The 21,658-nt window shown below is 40.3% G+C and overlaps 3 protein-coding genes across 4 annotated transcripts in view; 1 reads left to right on the forward strand and 2 right to left on the reverse strand.

Moving 5' to 3' along the window:
* galns (galactosamine (N-acetyl)-6-sulfatase) overlaps positions 1-13,646 on the reverse strand; it is a 22,118-nt gene extending 8,472 nt beyond the window's left edge. The window contains 11 exon segments of the mRNA XM_020610998.1: positions 2,129-2,269; positions 2,807-2,914; positions 5,898-6,001; positions 6,239-6,378; positions 6,496-6,623; positions 8,421-8,487; positions 9,263-9,406; positions 9,755-9,857; positions 9,971-10,045; positions 10,364-10,487; positions 13,202-13,646. Coding sequence (XP_020466654.1) covers positions 2,129-2,269; positions 2,807-2,914; positions 5,898-6,001; positions 6,239-6,378; positions 6,496-6,623; positions 8,421-8,487; positions 9,263-9,406; positions 9,755-9,857; positions 9,971-10,045; positions 10,364-10,487; positions 13,202-13,309 — 1,242 coding nt within the window. The 5' untranslated portion in view covers positions 13,310-13,646.
* Positions 13,647-13,749: 103 nt separating this feature from the next.
* Positions 13,750-15,762, forward strand: trappc2l (trafficking protein particle complex subunit 2L). 2 transcript variants are annotated; one of them, XM_020610975.1, is made up of 5 exons: positions 13,752-13,853; positions 14,125-14,297; positions 14,727-14,814; positions 15,276-15,355; positions 15,445-15,762. In XM_020610975.1, exons 1-5 carry the CDS (start codon positions 13,821-13,823, stop codon positions 15,488-15,490), a joined length of 420 nt encoding a protein of 139 aa, XP_020466631.1. In that variant the 5' UTR covers positions 13,752-13,820; the 3' UTR covers positions 15,491-15,762. The 2 variants fall into 2 exon arrangements, with proteins under 2 accessions (XP_020466640.1, XP_020466631.1); XM_020610984.1 differs by lacking the exon at positions 14,727-14,814 and having other exon boundaries at positions 13,750-13,853; positions 14,125-14,295.
* Positions 15,643-19,922, reverse strand: pabpn1l (PABPN1 like, cytoplasmic). Its single transcript, XM_020610934.1, has 6 exons — positions 19,755-19,922; positions 18,587-18,710; positions 18,026-18,093; positions 17,835-17,941; positions 17,622-17,709; positions 15,643-16,343 (listed from the first exon to the last, which is right to left on the reverse strand). The coding sequence occupies exons 1-6, from the start codon at positions 19,824-19,826 to the stop codon at positions 16,014-16,016; spliced, it is 789 nt and encodes a 262-aa protein (XP_020466590.1). The 5' UTR covers positions 19,827-19,922; the 3' UTR covers positions 15,643-16,013.
* Positions 19,923-21,658: the final 1,736 nt, after the last annotated feature.

Raw genomic sequence — 21,658 nt, forward strand, 5'->3', positions numbered from 1 at the left:
GGGGCTGAATAATTTTGCACGCCCAATTTTTCAGTTTTTTTATTTGTTAAAAAAGTTTGAAATATCCAATAAATTTCGTTCTACTTCATGATTGTGTCCCACTTGTTGTTGATTCTTCACAAAAAATTACAGTTTTATATCTTTATGTTTGAAGCCTGAAATGTGGCAAAAGGTCGCAAAGTTCAAGGGGGCCGAATACTTTCGCAAGGCACTGTATAACATCTGTAGCGCCCATTAGGTTTAGATTTTTCATTAAAAAAACTAAATGCAGGTTTATGATTAAACCTGTAATTCCCAACCTTGTGACCCCCTCCACAAACAGCGGTCTCTGCTTGGGACCCCTGTCACGTTTCACATGTCTGAGCTGTTAGCAGAGACATGATGCTAAAAGAGGCAACATTATTCAGTATTTCACCAAAAACAAATGTAAAAGAAACGTCTCAGAAATTACACTTGTGTAACAGAACCCTTTTTCTTCTCTTTCCCCATTAATCATCTCATGGTTTTTCTTGTTACTCCGTGGAGGAGCACACCCCACTAGACGCCATTAGCTACTGTAACTGTATGTAAAGTAGATAAACTTGCCCCACCTCAACCAGCTACAACATTAAAATGGATGCACCAGTACTCACAATCTAAAATTGTCATACATAATACTCTATCAGTCACAGAGGTCACATTACTTACTGCTTCTGCCACTACTGCGGGCCACTTGCTAAATGTTGATTGGTCTTATAAGAGCTTAACAGATGCCCAGGAAACAAGTCATTTTCATTTTTCATTCATCATCGAGCCTTACAGCTGGAACAGTGCTCTTACATCAGCATAGCTTATTCAGCAACTCAGATCCAAAGGAGCCACATTCATGATAAACTACATTTCATAGTATTAACATCACTACAACCTCTTCAGAATGTGTTAGAGAGCCCATGGAATTTCTCATTTTCCTCATGGCTGAGCTGCATGACCACAGCCAGGACAGAGCAATGCATTTCACACCCTTTAACCTGTAATTTCATTCTTTTCACAGAGACACCTTCCCTTGTTTATTTTTCACCACGGGCAAGAAATATTACTGTAGCAAAGCTGAGGAGCAAGCAGGAAAACATGTTTTACTGAAGTAAAATGAGTTTGATTGTATATTTCTTTTTAAAGGCAGGTTAAACTATAATCTGTGTGCGGATTTTAGGATCAACATAATTTTATAGGTGGATAAAAGAGTAGGAATGATCATTAATCCAGTGTACTCTTACCAAAAAAGGCAAACAATGACCTTAGAACATTTTTCTTCTAAAGCCGATTTACAAAACACTTGATCCAAAGTCTGTGAGTATATAAACTGTTTTCATGTTTCATGCTGATGAAATATATTGTGGGTTTCCAGTTTAAGGATTCAACAATAACAATATGAAGCACACTGGGGATTTAACATGTGCAGGTTTTCCCTCGTCCTTTCTCTCTCTTTCATGGACACACACCAATCGATAGGCAACTCACAAGCAATCAGATGCCATTATTTGTGAAGTTCCACTTCAGTTCACATGGGTTGATAAAGAAGGCTGCTATTGATTCAGCGGCCCTGAAGGAGAGAGCAATTTAAGCGACCGATGGGGCATAAAACAAACTGGATCACAGGAAAAGCAAAGGCATGGAGGGAGGACAAGAAGACTGTTTTGGACATAGAAGAGAAAGAATGACTACACTACTCTGTTTCTCAAATGTCAGATTTCACATTTAATCAGCGCCGAGTTTATGTAATTATGGCAGAGAGATACTGCTGGTATCTGGCTTTCTTCTTTTTCAGCTCTGTGATGCCAAAAGAACAGGTCTACAACAGGGACTGATGGTAAATGGAGAGGAAGAAAATCTCCACTGGAGTTAGAACAAACAAGTCAGCTTGTTGATGAATGATGTAAGTTCGCTGATGTGGGGGCTCTTCATTAATATTCATTACGCTCTGATGTACACAGCAGTCAACTGATGAGCCGTTTTCTAGATAACACCAACAGTGAAAGTGTTTGTGTGTTTGAGTTAGATTAGGAGAGACAAAGAGGGAGGACGTAGATGTGCAAATCAAGAACTGAGGAAACAGAGATGAGAGAGTTGCTGTGTTAGAAGGGAGTCTTACCATTTCCAGCTCCTCCCATGAGTTGCTCCAGGTCCAGTAATGAGCCTTGTATTGTCCAAGCCTCACAGCCATCAGCTCATTCCCACGGTAATAGAAGATTGGCCTGTTGAGGTCGAGAGGATAGAGAAATAATGCTCAGATCTTTGTTTCCCAGCTGTATTTGTGAGAAACTGGACAAATGCTTACACTTAAAATCCACCGTGAGGCTGTACTTGGACAAAGCAGAGGTTTGAGCTAAAAGCTAATGTCACCATGCTCACAATAAGATTTAATGTTTACCATGTTCACTGTCTCAATGCTTAGCATCTGCTAATAATTACTATTGATTATAATTAATCTTAGCAGCTGACATTGACGAGAACATCATTAATTTTGCAGATATTTGGTATGTAGGATAAGTATACTGTAGGACAAAAACTTTTGACCTAAAGAAAAGTCAAGTCACCAAAGTTTACAACAAAATCTGTACAAAACTGCACTGTAATTCAAGATGTTAAAACCTGTTGAGATACTTCAGTTTGAACCAAAGTGGTGGACTGACTGACCTAGAATCACATTGCTAGCATGGCTTTGTTTACTTCTTTTCAAAACCAGTAATGCTCTCCCAACTCAGCTCTAGTCCACTAGTAACATCCTGTAACAGCTCGTGTATGTACACACCTGTTTTGGAGTGAAAACTGGTGTCAGGTCCAGTCCATCCATGGCTCTATCATCAGGGGGGCTAATGCCGGCTAGAGCCAAACTGGTGGTGAACAGGTCCATGACATTGGCCAATTGGTAGCTCACCTGCAAAAATAAATTAAAAAACCACCTTGCTATATACACAAACAGAAAATCACAGTGACAAATTAAGAACTGTTTTATGCTCCAGTAAAACCACAAGCTATTTTATGCTGGAATTTCATAATGAACACAACCAAGGTAACAATGCATGGTCACGGCAGGATGTTTGCATGTGTCGCTGTGTGTACGCACGTAGAAATGAGGTGTATTTCTTCAGTCTCCTCTCTAATCTCTGCTTGCAGATTTATTATAAAGCCTCCAAAATGCTGTCTTTGTAAATGAGTTTTTTGGGGGAAAAAAGAAAAAGAATGAGCAAAAAAAAAGAAGAGGAAGTAGGAAGAGGACAAGGCCCGGGCAAGCAGGCGGCTGGGGCTGGAGGGAGCTGGTGTTTTATCTCCTTCTTCCAGCCCCAGTGAAAAGCTTTATTTTATTTATAAACTTTGAACTATTTTCAGATAAAATGCCATTTTTTCGCTGTCATCCTTGATCTTCCGTTCCATTCTCTCCTGAGCGAGCCTTAGAGGGAGACGGTGCGCTTACAATCAGATAGCGCTATCAGGCCTCTGCAGCTGCACCGCCATGTGCCGCTGTGCTCCTATCGGCAGCCAGCACACATGCAGACACAGACGCAGACACAGACACAGACACACACAAACTCCTAAGCACTGAAATGAATTCCCTGTTCTTCTGTATCCACAGAAAAGGCTCTGCAATGCATTCCAGGATCTATCTGCTCATCCAGACACTCTTTTTCACACACATACACAAACACTAACAGATTTAGTCCTTTACTTCAATTTTTTAAGTTCCCCTCACGCAAACAAACAAACCATTTAAAAAGACAGGACAAAAGGACACAAGAAGAAGCACAGCTGACATTTAGTTGGTAATAACTTGCACACCCAAATCTCAAAGCCTTCAAACTATCTCATGAGTTGCCATTGTTTTTTCTTCCTTTATTAGCTCTGCCCTCTTTTGCAGTCTACACAGCTCCATCATCAGCTCATCACTCTTTATTAATGTCACATTCTCTTTCCTTCTCTTTCTCTAAATTTTGCCTGTGCCGTGAGTGGTGATGTCGGTTATCTGAGGAGGCAGTGCTTCTATCCCTGTCTATTTCCCTCTGCCCGATAAAGCGCAACAAAAGGGATTGTGATGTTCAACAGTACTGTGGGGCCAGCACCCCACCCACCTCCACATCTTTGTTCATATAGCCACCAGCCCTAATTATCACGGCCCCTCGCCCCTCTCCGGCACTAGCAGAATGCTGAGTCTGCACCTGTTTCAGACCAACAGAGCTCCTTAATTCCTATACACCTCTTTCCTTTCCTTTAAACATGAGTGAATAGCTAATTAATTAACTACTTGCATATTCACACTATTCACTTAAATTAATTGTATTACTCAGATGCATCCACAGATAAAGGGAGTGCTGTCTAAGATGGAAGGAAATGCACAGTGGTCTTTCTGTCACCCAAAATGCTCATCTCCTCATCGTAATATCGTACACACACAGTGCTCAGTCGGCACAAAAAAACCTGTTTAAAAAAAAAGGCTTGAATTGCTGTTCAATGTCTCCACTATTTTGCCCTAATAGCCTAAGGACTTTTCAATGCTCAGCTCAACAACGATTTCATAAGACTACATAATAAGAGATGGGCCAACCCTGTGTCTGGTCTGTCCTCTCCTCAGCAGCACAGAGTGATAAATCCACAGCTGTAAAGTACAGTAGCTCCAACAAAGCAGCTCTGTCATCATAACCTCTGAGATCTTCAGGGAGGATCTACACACCATCATTCTCACAGCCAAGGCACAACTGCAAATTCTAACACACACAGGTGCTGTACGATGTCCTGCACTGGTGCATCTGTCTCTTCCACTCATCTAGAAAGTTATCTGTCACACATACGACTAATCCAGCATTTAATATATACAAAAGTATGCATAACCTGTATATTTAAGCATGTAGGAGCAAACAAAAATTAGACATGTTCTGTATACTTGTACATGTATAGACAAACACACTGGTCAGTTATAATGTTGCACAGGTGCAGGAAAGCCTTGCGAACTCAACTACGTTCCTGGCAGTGTGGCAGTGCCAGCTTCTTTAGCATTCCTCCTCCTCTTCTTTTTCTACACCTGCCCTGAGCCCCCTCTCCGCCCCTCCCGTTCCTTTATCCTGAACGCCTGGCATATTCAGATACTGAAGTCCTCATTACGGCTCAATCCAACCTCAGCAAACACACAAACAGATTAGCCGCTTAAGACGTTCCCAATCCCCATCTCCCTCACTACTCTGCTGTGCTATCAGGCCCCAGCACACCCCTGTGAGATGAGCCAGGGGCAAGGCTTACTGCAGACAGCAGCCTCTGCTCACTCCTCTGCCAAATCCCTCTGCGTCACAGCCCTGTGTCACAGCTGCCCCTAATACAATTAAAAGTCATTTGCAGAACGCACAGACTTAGGGGATCACAGTGTGGGTGGGGGGCTTAAATTGAGGAGGGAGAAGGGAAAAGAGAGATAGTTGGGACATTAATTCCAGCCAAAAATATTTGATGAAACAGTGGAAAAATCTCCCACACACTTAGTGGCCAAAATCACACAGTTTATCTTTACCGTTTCTGGAGTTCAATCATTTCACAGATGTTGAACATAGTTAAGATTAACTGGTTATTGTGCAAGGGTCAGCATGCATGCTCATAAAGTGGTAAATGATACACAAATAAAACTAAAAGCAACAAGTATTTAAAAGAGAGGATTAGTGAAATGATGATTCCTGTACTCTCAAATTGATTCACAGTATTACAAAGTTCCTGGTACCTGTTGACAGGTGCAACATTAGGGAGCAACAGTGCTTTAAAAAAAAAAGGCTCTGGATCCCAGGTCTAAGACTAGTCTGATCTCTAGAGAAGATGCTGGGGATTTAGTGAATGATTGTTTGGAGGCTTTATTTGGTAAAAGCTTTAGATCCCCGAGGAATTCTTACTGTGCCTTCTTTGATGTGTCCAGGCCACCAGGCAATGGCAGGCTCCCTCATGCCCCCTTCAAAGGTGGTCTCCTTCCCACAGAGGAATGGCCCATTACTGCCACCTGAGGAATCAGAAGCACAAATATCAAATCACACACACACGACAGAAAAAAACCCTGGCAAAAATGATGAAGTGTATTTGTATGGCTAGACATTGTGAGATGAAGTGGGGGCATTCTGGGGCTGTTTGAAGGTTAAAACTTGGCTTTAGCATTATGGTTAAAATCAGGTTGAGGTTAGGGTTGGGAATTTAGTTATGATGGTTAAGTGTTAGGGTAAGTGTGATATGTAAAATCTACCTTCATACGGGGCCGATACCAGAGCAGCTCCATTGTCTGAAGTGAAGAAGACAAAGGTATTATTTTCAATGCCCAGAGTCCGCAGCAATGACAAGATCTGACCAACGCTGTAGTCCAGTTCCATCACTGCATCTCCATACCTACAACACACAGCCAATCACAGCTCAAATCAGTCACCATGAGAAACACCTTCATTTATAACCCAAGCATCTGCTAGGCTGTGTGCTATTAAAAGAGTCAGTAAGGATATAATGTACCGTCCTCTCTGGCTCTTCCCTAGGAAGCGTTCGGAGGCATAGACGGGGGCGTGAGTGGCATCGGCTGCCCAGTAGAGAAAGAATGGCCTTCGGGCCTTAGTCTGACGAAGTATGAAGTCAAGACCTTCCTGTAGAGGTGGGAGGCATGAGAGACTGTCACAACACTGTCAGCACTGGTGTTAAAAAAAACGTACTGTAGGCACCCTCATAGTACTGCTGTCAAGCTGCATAAAGTCTATAACCTCATCATTTGCATATCACATGCTAATTCTTACTATGTTTTGAGTAGGTGGTACACCCAGTTGTCAGTATATTAGCATGACTCAAGGTGTTAATTCAACTTTATGATCATTTTAGGGCTTGGATTTGCAGTGCTGTTGAAATGATGTACCGAGAGGAAACTTTTTTCCATTCAATTATGGAAGGTAGACTTAATATTAGAAACACCCAACAATTTCAACAAAAACAACATTACAGTGAACTTGGTGCATGGCTGTTGTATTAAATGTCATTAGTTTTAGTAAATCTACCTACATGAAGTAGAACAGAACAGCAGGGTGTAATTAGAGATTGTGATAGATGGGCTGGGTAGGTGCACACACCTGACTTGTCTGGATTTTAACAACAATCAGTTTCCTGAAATGTATCGTCTGCTTGTTTCTATCACTAAACACGGATCTCAAGCCTTATCCTGCAGAAATAGATTTGCTTCTGTCCGTTAGGGAAATGTGGTTGCAACTTGCAAGTCATGGTTCTCTTTTATTGTTCTTACCTGGTGGCACTCCCTGGTTTGGACAAAGAACCTGAGCACTGCAAAAGGGGAGGGCTTTAACTGTGCTTGAGTAAAGCACCCAGGTATGAGCAATTTGACTTCTTGTAATCAAAGCTGTTTTTTTATCTATTTTTTCTATTATTTGCTTAAATATTAGGGGTGGGAGAAAAAAAAATCTATTGACATCAGAATCACAATTCCTATCTTCTACAATTCTAAATCAATTCAAAAATACAGTACAAACAATCGATTTTTGTAATAATGTTGACGGAAGAAACAACAGCAGAAATCAACCGCCAAGCCTGCATAGCACATGGACAACGCACACATACAAGAGTTACATCTATGAATGCAATGTTAGTTTATCTTCATTTAGGCATGTGTAAAAGACTTGATAATGAGCTCTGAAAGACAAGTGTGGAGGACTGTGTGAACACTTCATAGCCCATCACCAACAGACTCACATTAGCGGAGCAGCAAATGTATTAATGAGCACAGATCATTTAATTATGCATACCTTATAATATTTGACAGAAATGCAGCTGTCAGTTTATTAGCTAAAATTCCATCTAATACAATAGTCCTGAAAAAAATCCTCCCTCCATGAAGGTGACAGTGTTCGGTTTCTGGTTGAAACCATTTTACAGGGGTGTTGATTCCAATTATTTTGGAAGATCTAGCGATGCTGTTGAATACTACATACAATAATACTAACAAGTGTTTCTATTATTTTGTTCACCCCATTTATATCAGTGAGACCAGCAGGCTAAATAACAGAAATATCTTTCTGCATAATGCCATGCAATTCAACAGCACCAATAATTACAGCCTCTAAAATGATCATCCAGTTGAATCAACGCCTCTCTCAAATGGTTTCAAAAGCACAGTACTGATCATGGGCTAACATTAGGCTTTAATTGGTGACTTTAATTTGTTAAATAGATGATCTTTGTTTTTGTGCTTTTGTGTTTTGGTGAGCCAAACACAATTTTCCACTGTGGCAGGCAATAAAGTCTATTCTATATTATTTTGTTTTATGAATCACTTTACTAGAAAACAAAACTGAGTGTACTGATATAATGTGCTCCACTGAAAGGATGCTACTACAGGAGACAGACACAGTCTTAAAAAGGAAAGGTGAGCCTTAAACTACCTCCAAGTATATCTGTGTGAGGTTGGATTCTCCGGTCTTCCGGTCAATCTTAAAATCCTCATAGTATCTGGAAAAAAAGTGAGATGACATGATTTATTAAATAAACCTTCATCTGAATCCCTACTGAAGCCACACCATGCCATTTCTCCTCTGCTTGTTCAGCCACATAAAATGATTCTTTAACAATGACTTGATGGAACTGTCAGAGCTTTTGATCTGCCTCCAAAGTGACTGAAAGTATTGCAGACACTATCATTAAGACAATGAAAGCAAATCTCCCTCTTGTGGACCATGTTTGCCAGAGATTTTGGTGAAAGACATATTTGGGAAGTCTCAGCAGAGCTGAGCAGAGGGAACTGTTACGCGGTGTTGCTGAAGCATGGCGCGGCAAGCAGAGAAGCAGTGACAGGCATATCTCTTCCTTACGCTTCACTTCCTCCAGGTGTCCTCGCATACAGCCAACGCAACCTGCTGTCTCTTGAGGGCGTGTGTCTGTTTTTATACGTGTCTATGTGGGTGTGTATGTTCGTCCAGAGCACAAGTATGCAGCACTGATTAAACCCACGGCTAAGCGAAAAACACGCCCGGCTGCCAGTTCCAGTGACCCTGAATACACATATGGCTGTTTTGGGGAAAATAAATGGGCGGAAAATGTAATATACAAGCACAGCTGGCACAGAGAAGGAAGAGGAGGAGAGACACTCAACTCATCCTGAAGAGCAGCCAGTCAAACTATTCCACTGAGTCATGGGGAAATAAGATTTAAAAAAAAAAAAAAGATTTCCAGCCCCTGCTTTTGTGTCTGCTGTTATGTATACTTGAGTGCTTGTGTGCGATACAACCTGCCAATCATCTCGGAGTTGTTGTAGACAGGGATGTTGGGCGTGATGCTGTTGTTGTAGGGGCCAAAGTGGCAGTTTGGAGAGCCAAACCATTCATCAAAACCATTCTCCAGAGGAAGGTACTGTGATCTGTGGCCCAGATGCCTGTAGTGACAAACCACTGTAAGATCACCATGACTGAATGATCATACTACATGTTTTGCATGTTTCATTTAGACCATTACTGGAAATCACATATACAGTATGTGATCTTCTTCACACCATTTTCAGAAGCACAATATACTTATTTTGATTCCTGGTTGGAGTAAACTACTTCTAGGTGATAATTTTCCATTCACCTCAGTACACTATTTAAATACACTTGAAGTTGCTTGAAACCTGTTCAAAACAGGTATGTAACCTAATACTGTGAACATCATGTCACCTTTAATAACCTCTGAAACTTCAGAAACCTCTAAAAACATGAATTCAAGAAAATGATTAAGAGCTCACCACTTGCCAACTATCTTGCTGACATAGCCCTTTTTCTTCAGCATCTGGGGTAATAAAATCTCTTCCTTAGAGATTCCTCCCACTATCTCCTGAGGTGTGTATGCTATAACAAAAGTTAAACAATTTTGGTTACATGAATTTATTACACACTATACATTATACACTGAGTAATAAGAAACCTGACATTATTTGCAGCTGGAATGTCTGAAAATGTACCATTTCTAGCGTGAGCATTAGTGGTGTAGAAACCATTTCTGACAGGCAGCCTCCCAGTGAGAAGCGCAGCTCTAGCTGTGGTTAAAATGACAGAAAAAAAAGGCCATTAGAAAAGAGTCATTAGGTTTTCTGTGTTTGTCTTCTAAATTCTTTTTTAATATCACAAAAATACTTCAAAAACACCAGAGATAACAAATAATGTGTCCACTTAACCCTGTATTTGGTTACATGTATGCATTATACAATAGTTTATACATTTAAATCATTATTGAGGTGTTCTTTCAACCGTTAAATGAGGTTGACTCACAGAGAGACTGCATAGCAATGACTATATCTTGATGTATAAAAACTGCTGTTTCAGGCTGTGTTTTGCAACATTTTCAGCTGACTCACATGGGGAACAGAGGGGGTTGGCAGTGTAGAAGTTTGGCAGCAGCATGCCCTGAGCAGCCATGGTATCCAGGTTGGGGGTCTCTTTGGAGGGCTGTCCCAAGACACCTAGGTCCCCCCAGCCCATCTGAGGAGCAGAAGTGAGTTGATTAACATGGCAGAAGATCACGTTTTGCACATAGATTGTAGGGACGTGTGAAAATTTTATCTTTCCTTTACTCTACAGCACACATAATACAACTTGGTGGCCAGTACTCTGGCTGCAGCATTTTGGATTAACTGGAGGCTTTTAGGGACTTACTTGGACATCCTGATAGTAAAGAGTTACAATAGCCCAGCCTGGAAGTAACAAATGCATGGACCACTTTTTCAGGATCACTTTGAGACAGGATGCTCCTGATTTTCGCAATACTGCGCAGGTGAAAGAAGGCAGTTCTAGAGACTTGGTTTATGTGTGATTTAAAGGACATATCCTGATCAAAAATGACTCCAAGGTTCCTCACAGTAGTACTGGAGGCAAGAGCTATGTTATCTAAAGTAACTATATGATTAGATAGCAGATTTCTAAGGTTTTCAGGCCCAAGCACAATGACTTCAGTTTTGTCAGAGTTTAGAAGTAAGAAATCACAGGTCATCCAGGCCCTTATGGCTTTAAGACATGCTTGAAGTTTGACCAGCTGATCTGATTCATTTGGCTTCACAGACAAATATAATTGAGTATCATCTGTATAGCAATGGAAATTTATGTTGTGCTTCCTGATAATATTGTCTAAAGGGAGCATGTATAAAGTGAAGAGAATTGGACCTAACACAGAGCCCTGTGGAACGCCGTGACTAACTTCAGTTTGTGTGGAACATTCGTCATTAACATGAACAAATTGAAATCTTTCTGATAAATAAGATTTGAACCAACGTAGCGCAGTTCTTTTAATCCCAATAACATGTTCAAGTCTCTGCAGTAAGATGCTGTGATCAATGGTGTCAAAAGCAGCACTGAGATCTAAGAGGACAAGTATGGAGACAAGTCCTGTGTCCGAGGCTAGGAGAAGATCATTGGTGACTTTCACCAATGCGGTTTCTGTACTATGATGAACTCTAAATCCTGACTGAAAATCCTCAAACAAATCATTCTTGTGCAAGTGGTCACATAACTGCTTTGCAACAGCTTTTTCAAGGATTTTGGAAATAAATGGGAGAGTGGATATTGGTCTATAATTAGCTAGGACACCTGGGTCAAGAGTAGGCTTTTTGAGTAGAGGTTTAATTACTGCAAGTTTAAAAGCCTGTGGAACATAACCTGTTAATAGAGAGAGGTTAATCAGATCTAGTATGGATGTGTTGATTAGGGGAAAGACGTCTTGGAGCAGCCTGGTCGGGATGGGGTCCAGGAGACATGTTGATGATTTAGATGAAGCAATTGTTGAGGTCAACTCAGAGAGATCTATAGGGGAGAAGTAGTCCAAGTATAAATGAGGTCTTACAGATGTTTCTAAAGCCATTGTAGTAGATGGCACATCTGCGAGAGCTGTGGGAGTGGTCCGACCAATTTTTTCTCTAATAGTTGTGATTTTATTTGTAAAGAAGCTCATGAAGTCATTGCTGCTGAGATCTAAGGGAATGTTAAGCTCAACAGCACTGTGGCTCTTTGTCAGCCTGGCTACAGTGCTGAAAAGAAACCTGGGGTTGTTCTTATTTTCCTCAATCAGTGATGAATAAAATGCGGTTCTGGCACTACGAAGGGCTTTCTTATATGTTATTAAACTATCTTTCCAGACTATGAAAAACTCTTCTGACTTAGTGGAGCGCCACCTCCTTTCCAGTTTTCGTGATGCCTGCTTTAGGGAGCGGAGCTGCGAGCTGTACCACGGCGCTAACCTCCTCTGTTTCACTACCTTCTTTTTCAGAGGGGCAATGGTATCAAATGTATTACAGATCAAGAGTGTGATTAAAACAGTGAGTGGGTTTATTTAGTTTGAGAGAAGCCAACTGAGTCTAATAATGAACAGAATGCATTGTTGAGGCTGTCATTGTCGGCATCTACATGAATATTAAAGTCGCCTACTATGATTATTTTATCTGTACTAAGCACTAAATCAGACAGAAAGTCTGAGAATTCACTTAAAAACTCTGAATAAGGAGCAGGTGGACGGTATACAATAACAAACAGAACAGGCTTTTGAGTTTTCCAGTTTGGGTGTGAGAGACTCAGGGTGAGACTTTCAAATGAGTTATAACTATGTTTAGGTCTAGGGTTGATTAATAGGCTTGAGTCAAAGATTGCTGCTACACCACCACTTCGGCCTGTGTTTCAAGGGATGTGACAGTTACTGTGACTAGGTGGAGTGGATTCATTTAGGCTGACATATTCTTCCTGCTGTAAGAACATGTTTCAGTAAGACACAATTAAGTCAATGTGATGTTCACTTATCAAATCATTCACTAACAGAGATTTAGATGAGAGAGATCTGATATTTAATAGTCCACATTTGATTGTGCTATTACTACTATAAGAGAAGTAGTCTTAATTTTAATTAGGTTAGGTTTAATTTAATTGTTAAAAATACTCTTTTTAGTCACTCTAATTTAGTGTGCATGGACTCCATATGTGTGTGTTTGTATTTTGTGTCTTTATTACAGAGTTCATACTTGACTAACCAGAAGTACAGAAACACAATGCAAACACAAACCAACAGAAAAGGCAGGCAGACAGAAAAAGAATAACGTTACAAAGAAAGACCAAACACAAACACATGGCATTCATTCAATGCTGAGTCAAAGAACTTTACTGATGATGTGACGAACTAGTCACAAGAAAACGCACAAAAAAATAAGAAAACTTACGTCATCCATGAGCATGATGATAATGTTTGGAGATGAAACATTTGATGGCTGTTCTGTCAAAGAGCAACATATTATTGTACTAAGGAGCGTCAGAGTTAAAGTTGACATCGTTCGCTTTGCTGTGCTGTAGTCATATGCGCAATAGCATCACATTCGAGGAAATGTTGTTTGCCTTCATGCGAGTCTTCAGCGCAACATTTGCGCATATTGCGCAGTAGCTTTCATGGCATTTTATTGAATTAATTTAGATTTAGAATGTATTTGTTTAGCTCGATTAAGTTTCATTTTGTTCACTGGCCAATACTGGAATTAAATTGTCAAATTGTAAGCAACCGTAAAATTAGTTCTTGAAATTCGGTGCATTCAGGGACTTCTCTCAAATGTTGTATGCGTTTGTAACATTTGACATCGGTCGCAAAGAATCAAAATAATGACCATACTTAATTAAATACTTTAAATCAATGACATTTCAAACCCCCAATATGAATAGGTCAGCCAACACGAATAACACAACATGTAGGCTATAATGTATAAATTGGCCGAAAGAAGAGGAAGAGGAAGAGGAAGAACGATGTAAAGTGTCATGTGACACTGTCTGACAGAGAGGAGGAAAGCTAATATGGCGGTGTGCATAGCAGTGATCGCTAAACAGGTAGCTGGTGTTGTTGTTATACGTTTTATTTTAAGCCTGTTTGTTATTGTTAAAAGTTTCCGTATTCCAACAAATCTTAAAACCTTTATCTATATGCCAGAAAGTTCAACGGGCTGAAATGCCCCAACAGAGCTAACAAATGTTTGAGATCTAACAACATTAGCGTTTTTTGAAGGGAGCCGCTGTAATAGTTTGCTGCATTTATGCTGAAAATGTGTACAAGTGGTTTAAATGTGGTATTTTTAATGCACAACATCACGTGCTTTTCCAGAACTACCCGCTGTATATTCGCAGTGTGCCAACTCAAAATGAGCTGAAGTTTCACTACACAGTGCACACGTCTCTGGACGTGGTGGAGGAGAAGATCTCAGCAGTGGGTAAATCCTTGGGAGACCAGAGAGAGCTTTACCTTGGTCTGCTCTATCCCACTGAAGACTACAAAGTGTATCCTTTATTTCGTATAGTTATTTTTTTATTATGCAAGGATAAAGGTTCAGACAATCTACGAAGCAAGTGAGCCCAGTGCTTGATTTACAAGTACTGGCCACTTTTTGACAAGGCATTTATAAAGTTTATATGTTGTAATTAATGACTTTATTAATGGTTAATACATCATTTACTGTTGCTTCAGAGATTAGTCACAAACATTTCATTTCGGTTTGCCAGATTATTTCCTACAGCATGATACTTTGTCTTTTATGCTAGGTCTTTAATTCATTAAGATGACCCATCACTTAAATTTGAACTGAAACCAACTTGTGTATTATCATAGGGCATTCCAATTTATACCCCTCAACTGTTTAAGGTGGCAAAATCCTTTGCCACGAATGGTTCCTTAAGGAGAAATTCAAATAACCTTGACTAGTAAAATAGATATGGGTATGTAACCAACTCCAAGGTGAAATTTGTCATTGTCGTTGATTCATCAAATACATCATTAAGGGACAATGAAATAAGAAGTGTAAGTAAAGCCATTCATATGCTTAAATGTGTTCAGGCCCAGCCCAGTAAATTGAATCCTCAAAATGCAAAATTTGTAATGTTGGGTACATAGCACAATTTTGGTTCTTTGTCAGGACATTTGTGATTATACAATGTGTACAAGTATTAAATGCTCTAGTTCTCTGTATGCTTCAGATATTAACCTATAGATGAGGAAAGCTACACTAATATATTGTTGTAAATGGCTGTTTTCATGGGCTAAGCACTTTTCTACATTGCTCACTACAGCCACATGGTTGAAGTGACCATGCAATGTCCTTACCATAAACATGTCAAAGTAAGGAGTGCTGGATTTAGGATGAGCATCTGCAAGCGCACTTTATTACTAAACTGACAAAGCACTTAACACTTCTCAAAGGAACACTGGGCATTAGCTTATTTTGTTTTAATTCAATACAACTTTTGTTTGCTCTTTTCCAGATGTTCAGAAAATTGCACAACTCTTTTACTGACGTAATGTGCAACCCATTCCACAATCCTGGTGACCCAATTCAGTCAAAGTGGGTTTATTCTGAGATCTGTTAATGTCAAGTATTATCTGAAGATTTTTCATTTTTTGAACAGTAACTGTTTTCTATTCATTCTCCAGGACCTTTGATGGCATTGTGTCTGGAATGATGGTACAAACTGGCTGACATCCCCTTCACTCCTTCTGCTGAGCTTCCACTGTATATAACACCCCTAATCCTTTGTTTACAAGTTGCCTTGGTAATTTAAATGGTCAAGTGTAATTAAAACCCGATTGTTGTTGCACATCACTACATGTGTCACTTTACTACAAGTGGAGCACTGGATCAGTATTTTATTTATTCACTTAAGATAAAGAATTGAAGTTGCACATTAGGAGGATTTAAACATTACATAGCAGGCAGCAACACAAAACATTTGCAATCAGTATATACACAAACATAAGAGATACAGCTGCATAACAATCTAAGGATTGTCCCATGCATTCACAGCAACACAAGAGTATAATGCAACACAGCCGACCTCAGTCTTCATGTCTCACCTAGATGGAGAAGTGATGCAACTGTCAGCTCTGCTGTCCATTCTGTGCCTTTCACACAATGCAAAACTAATGCCTCGAGTCCTTTGTTCTTTAAAATAAAAAAAATCACTTCTGTCCACCCATTTAGGATGAATGATGCAGGTGTAGCACTAGCGCTGTTGGGGGTAGTGCTGGTCACTCGACCCTGCCCCCACTTCCTCAGACGGTGGCGTGATGAGAAGAAGACATGGGTAGCGTTTTTGCATCTGTTCATGGCAGTCCATGTGTCCCCACTGTCTCTTCCCCACTGAGGAGCCTGCGTTGTAAGGGTGAGGTGTTTGATGTTGTGGCCTGGTAGACTGGTACCGGAACCTGCCACGAGAGTTGTTATGGTGTCTGGGTGGACGGTAACCTCGGCCTCTTCTTCTGGCGTGGCCTCCTTGGTGCCCTCCTCTGTCTGTGGTACTGATTCCTGGCATGTTTGTCCTCTTCGGCAGTACCTGCAAGTCAAAGGACATTACTGTACTGAATAGGATGTTTGTATAGTTTAAACAAATTATTCAGTTTATTATCCCAAAATGGAAACGATTTAAAGATGGGCATATACCACACCACATCCCAAACATTGATACGGTCAGTGGGCAATCTGAATTCATCTAAACACAACAGCACATTGTGTTTTTGTAACTACACAGGACAGAGTCTATGATCAGTTTCTCTGCTGCAGTTTTGTTTCCAGTGTTGCATTTGGGCAAACTTATTACTGCATTAGTTGAATCTCTGATTATCTTTTGTCTGTTTTAATTGATTTTTATTCTGTATTAGCATTTTCTTTGCCTATGTAAAACACTTTGAATTGCATGGGGGCCTATGTACTAATAGTTGCACAAATAATACCCTGTAGTCTTTTTTAAAGTACTATATCATACCACCCTCTGTACATCTCATGCTTGTGTATTATAGAAAAATACCATGTTTGCCATTTAATAGTGACCAAACAAAAACCCAAAGTGTCTTTATGCATAGAAAGAAATTTGCATCTAAAAGAACCCAAAACCAAGAAAATTAAAGATATTGGTCCTATAACTGGTTTGCTTTAAAATTAACACTGAGTAAAAAGGCAGATTACCTGACCTTTCAACCAGTGAGTTGGATTATCTGAAGCACACAGGGTCAAGTGATGGTTCTCAATTCAACAGAAGAGACAGTGATGACTCATGATATGAGGAAGTGCTAAACAGCAAGCTATATATGGGCATCACCTGAATTCAACCAATCAAAATCTCAGTGGTACCTCACAAGTCTCTTATAAGGGCAGTTGTTTTCCCCCTTGCTTGCATCTTAGTCCTGCCCATGTAAAATGTGAGGAAAACAGGAGGAGAGGGGACTTAAAACATCTTTTCCTCCTATCATTCATGTTGAGCATCCAGTCACCAACTGATTTCTGATAAAGGGGAGTGTCATTTCATCAGTGACCCAAAACAAAATGTATGCAAAGTATGGTCTTGCATTTCCTCAGCCTCCTCACTCCCCAAAGCTGAGACTTGAATGTAGAAATGGTCATGTACGAGACTATACACTTGCCTCCCACTGCCTTTTTTTCCCCTCTTGCAAAACTCCAACACATATTTACTTGTATGTAAATATCTCCAATCCTAAAATGTTACTCATTCATAGGCTGCATGTGGAACCAGTACAGTGACATTTAATTGACAGTTTGAGTAGCGAAATAGTTTGAGCATTTCCCCTTCAACACTGAGTAGTGTAATGCTCCTCACCTTAAGGACTCTTCCTCTGAACAAAGTCTCATGCAAACCAATAGCACTCTGCACAGAGTCCCGATCCAAGAACTCAATGTAAGCAAAGCTATGAAAGGGGAAGAGAGAAAAGACAAAAAATAAATTTGAATGCCAACATGTTTTAGTTGTATACTATGCTCAAACAGTGTCAGGGAGCACAGACTATCAACTGTATGCACAAACTGAACCCACCCCTTGGGATGGCCAGAGAACCTGTCACACAGAATGGTAACTCTGTTCACAGGACCACAGCCATTGAAATGGATCTCCAATTCATCTGCAGTAGCACCATAGTCTACCTGGGAGTTGCATAACAGTGTGTCAGATCAGAGGTGTGAAAACAAGAATGCTCAGTGTGAAGTAAAGAGATATTCAAGTCTTACATTTCCTACATAGACTGATCTGTTGTCTGCATCTATCCTCTCCTCAGGAGTCATATTGTAGAAAGGTCCTGTAAAAGAAATGAAAACCTGTATACGATATATAATATGCCATCTCCACAGGGTGTTATTTCATTGGAAGTGTACAGCACCAGCATTTCTTGCATCATCTTTGACAGTACATATCTCAGAATGTGGCTTTCCTGACTGCATCTTTGCTCTGAAGGGGAACCAAAAGGGAGGACGGAGAGTGAAGGGAATGAGGAAACACAAAGAGGCAGAGAACAGCTACAGGCAGCACAGAGGGCCCCTCCGGTTCTCTGGTGTTCACGGCTTTGTCTCACCTGGCAGCGATGAGGCACTGTTGTTGACCACTGTGCAGTATCCCAGGTATTAACTAGATGGTGAAGGATGCAGTTACCTCACCTGACTGAAGGCTGAAATGCCACACACCTGGCTAAAGTACACTTTGAGGCTTACCAGATATATGCTAAGTATTTAGCTGTACACCAGTGAGGCACAACAAGAGGACACATGGTGAGTAGGACCCGAGGTCTGTCTTACCAGGCTGAGGGCTGCTGGTCAGGAGCTGCATGTCTGTGGCATCATACCTCTCCTCTTCCTTTAGTCTTTCTGTCTCTTCTTCCATCTCCAGCTCTTGAACCCGGGCCTTAATGGCTGCCAGCTCCTGAGAAACAAGGATGGAAAACCCACTTGAAGCAACTGTAAACTAAACTGAAGTTAAACATTCAAAAGCTACAAAGCTGGATCACCAGGTAGGCAAGTCGAACGACTGGTCCATACACCCAGGGGCCCAGCTTGGGAAATTGTTCCCTTAACCCAGTCGAGGTCGTTATATGCTGTGCAAACTGTAAAACCGTTTGAGGCAAATTTGTGACACTAGACTAGACCCATGCAATTTGACTTGACTTACAGAGCTATGGAGAAATTTTGAGAAGCTGGTACCAGTGAACGGTTTTAGAACTGTTCTTTTAAAAGAACATAAGATGATTAATCAATTAGCAGAGTTGTTGAGAATCTTCTGCCAAACAATTAGTTATTTTGCTAGTCATTTCAGCTCCAGAATACCATTTGGTGTCCAGGTGCCTGGTGACATAATGAAAACAGCCCTGCACCATAGATTTCAACAGGGGTGAAACATGAGAGTAATCTGGCCCTGGATCTGCTGATGGGTGACAAATTTAACTCACTTGTGATAGGTGATTCATGTTGTCAATATTATAAACAAATAGCTTAAACCATATAAATGAGTGGCCTGCTTGGCCAATAAGCCAGTCATTTATTTGTGCACCGATAGCCCCTAAAGATTACCAGAACCAAGTTATTCAGCCACAATTATTTTATTATCTAGGCATATTGCCCAGCAATACAAGGGCTCACATAGAGCTGGCCTTACATTTCTGAGCAATACCTATAGCCTAAACCAAATTGGGCACCATCAAATACGTCGGTGCCTGGACCACACAGTAGAATTCAGAGAAACAAGGAGTTCAACGCCTCCGTTTTATCCTGGAAATGCGGACATGCACTGCATCCGATTGGCTGTATATGGGATGTGGCTCATCGATGTCGGTTTGCATTTATCAGTGATATGACGACTGCATATAGTTTATGTTTGCGCTCATCTATCCACCGTCCTCATTTGCATGACCTGCTGATGCTAACAAACGCGTCGCGCCCTTTCATTCCCCACAGACACAATGATACTCACCGGGTCCTCGGTGAAATGCGCCCCGATGGACTCGTCCTCCAGGTAGCCGTACTCCAGATGATTTTCCGCCATACTTGCTACTCAAACATGGCACCTGCAAAACCCAGCGCAGTTTGCGGAAACCGCAATAGAAATAAAGAAACCGTTTGATGAGCCGCAAACGCAACACCTGACGGCATATGAGGTAAGCTAATAGATATCACCTGTTAAAGAGACGCACGAAGCTCCGCACAAGGGGCTCTGAACGCCCCCTTCCTCTGGCTATATGTCGGGCCACATCCCCCCCAATTGCTCCTTTAAGAATGCTACATGAATATATGCTTTTTAAAATGTGCATAATTCAAGTAAGGCACCTGAAGGGATGTTAGTAATGTTCTGGTCATATAATTATTAAAATATGACCCGAACACCTGAATATTAACACTATTGAAATCAATTAAATTGATTTATACACTCTTTGTTTATCAGGTTTCACTTGGTAACCAACTACAAATGTGTAGCCAAACAAATTGGCTATTTATCTGGTGTCACTAAATGTTTAGCATATGGTTATCCACCTTGCCATAATGCATGAGCACTCTCAAATCAAAGTAATAGGTGTTTTTCCTGTTCTTCCCGTTGTGCCAGTCATTTTGACTTGTCATAGTAACATTAACATTAATAATGTTATTGATTTCTATTCTAGAGTCCCACTAAGTCAGGATAATGTGATTGTGAACCAGTATCCACGATACCAAGACCCTGACACAGACGCAACTAAATGAAATTCATTTAGCATTAATTTTATTATGATTTGAGAGTGTTTCTGATTACCTCTTTTACCAGCTGTCTGTTCTTTTCTTACTGTGACATGCTAAAATAACAAGGAACCTTATATGCCAGCATTATAAAGTCAAAACCCTTTTGTTGATACACCATGGGAAAAATACGTGCATATGAAAAAGACAAAGGGTATACAAAGAACATAATATCCCAATTTAAAAGCATGTAAGAAAGTACTGCCAGTTTTTACCACAAGGTTTTCTACAATTTTAATGTCAATTTGAAAACAGAGGAAATAGGAAAATAGTGCTTTTTCATTGCTTGACATTTATTCACCCATCCACTTTTCCCCTTTTTTTCTTCTCAAATAAATTTAGGGTTGGAAGAATGCATCTTCCATTCTGTCTGACAGTAGCCCTATTTCAAATATTGAGTTGCTCTAAGTCTTTACTGAAGCTACATGATGTTTATTAAACTGAGTGAATTGTCAATCAAAAACCACAGTAATTTTATGGCTGCACAACAAATTGAAATATTCTAGAAATCTTGACCATTTTTTACACATTCCTCCAAAATTTAGTCTTGCATATATGGTGTTGGAAACTTTGGGATCTTCAGTAAACGTTTGCTGCAAACATTAGTTTATAATCATTGAATGGCTGTTCTTAGGGTTTAACAGGTCGAAGAACCTGGCCAGATTGTTCAAAAGATTCAATAAAAATTTTAATAGATGAAAATAGTTTGAGACCCACTGTGTATGGATGTTTGTTTTTAAGCATCTTTTAGTGTATGAATGCTGCTCCAGCCCCCTGTGACCCTCGTTAGGATAAGCGGTGTAGATAATGGATGGATGGATGAGACTTCATTTCATGTTTTAATTACACAGTTACATTTTTCAACACAGACAATAACCTGAATTAGAATGTTTTACAGCTTCACACATCCAACAGAGCGAACAGTTAAAGAGCGGTATTAGCAACAGGGAGGAAAGCATGCAAGAAATAAATACAAATCAGAATTTAATTCTTCTGGCACAGTTTACTTCATCTAAAAACGGCAACAGGACCTTTTGAAGACGGAAATAAAATGCTGAAAAATCTTCAAAGCGCCAACCTTTCCTACAGAAACAGTTTTTTTCTGTT

Source organism: Monopterus albus, unplaced genomic scaffold (assembly GCF_001952655.1).
Source record: "Monopterus albus unplaced genomic scaffold, M_albus_1.0 scaffold4.1, whole genome shotgun sequence".
Taxonomy (NCBI): domain Eukaryota; kingdom Metazoa; phylum Chordata; class Actinopteri; order Synbranchiformes; family Synbranchidae; genus Monopterus; species Monopterus albus.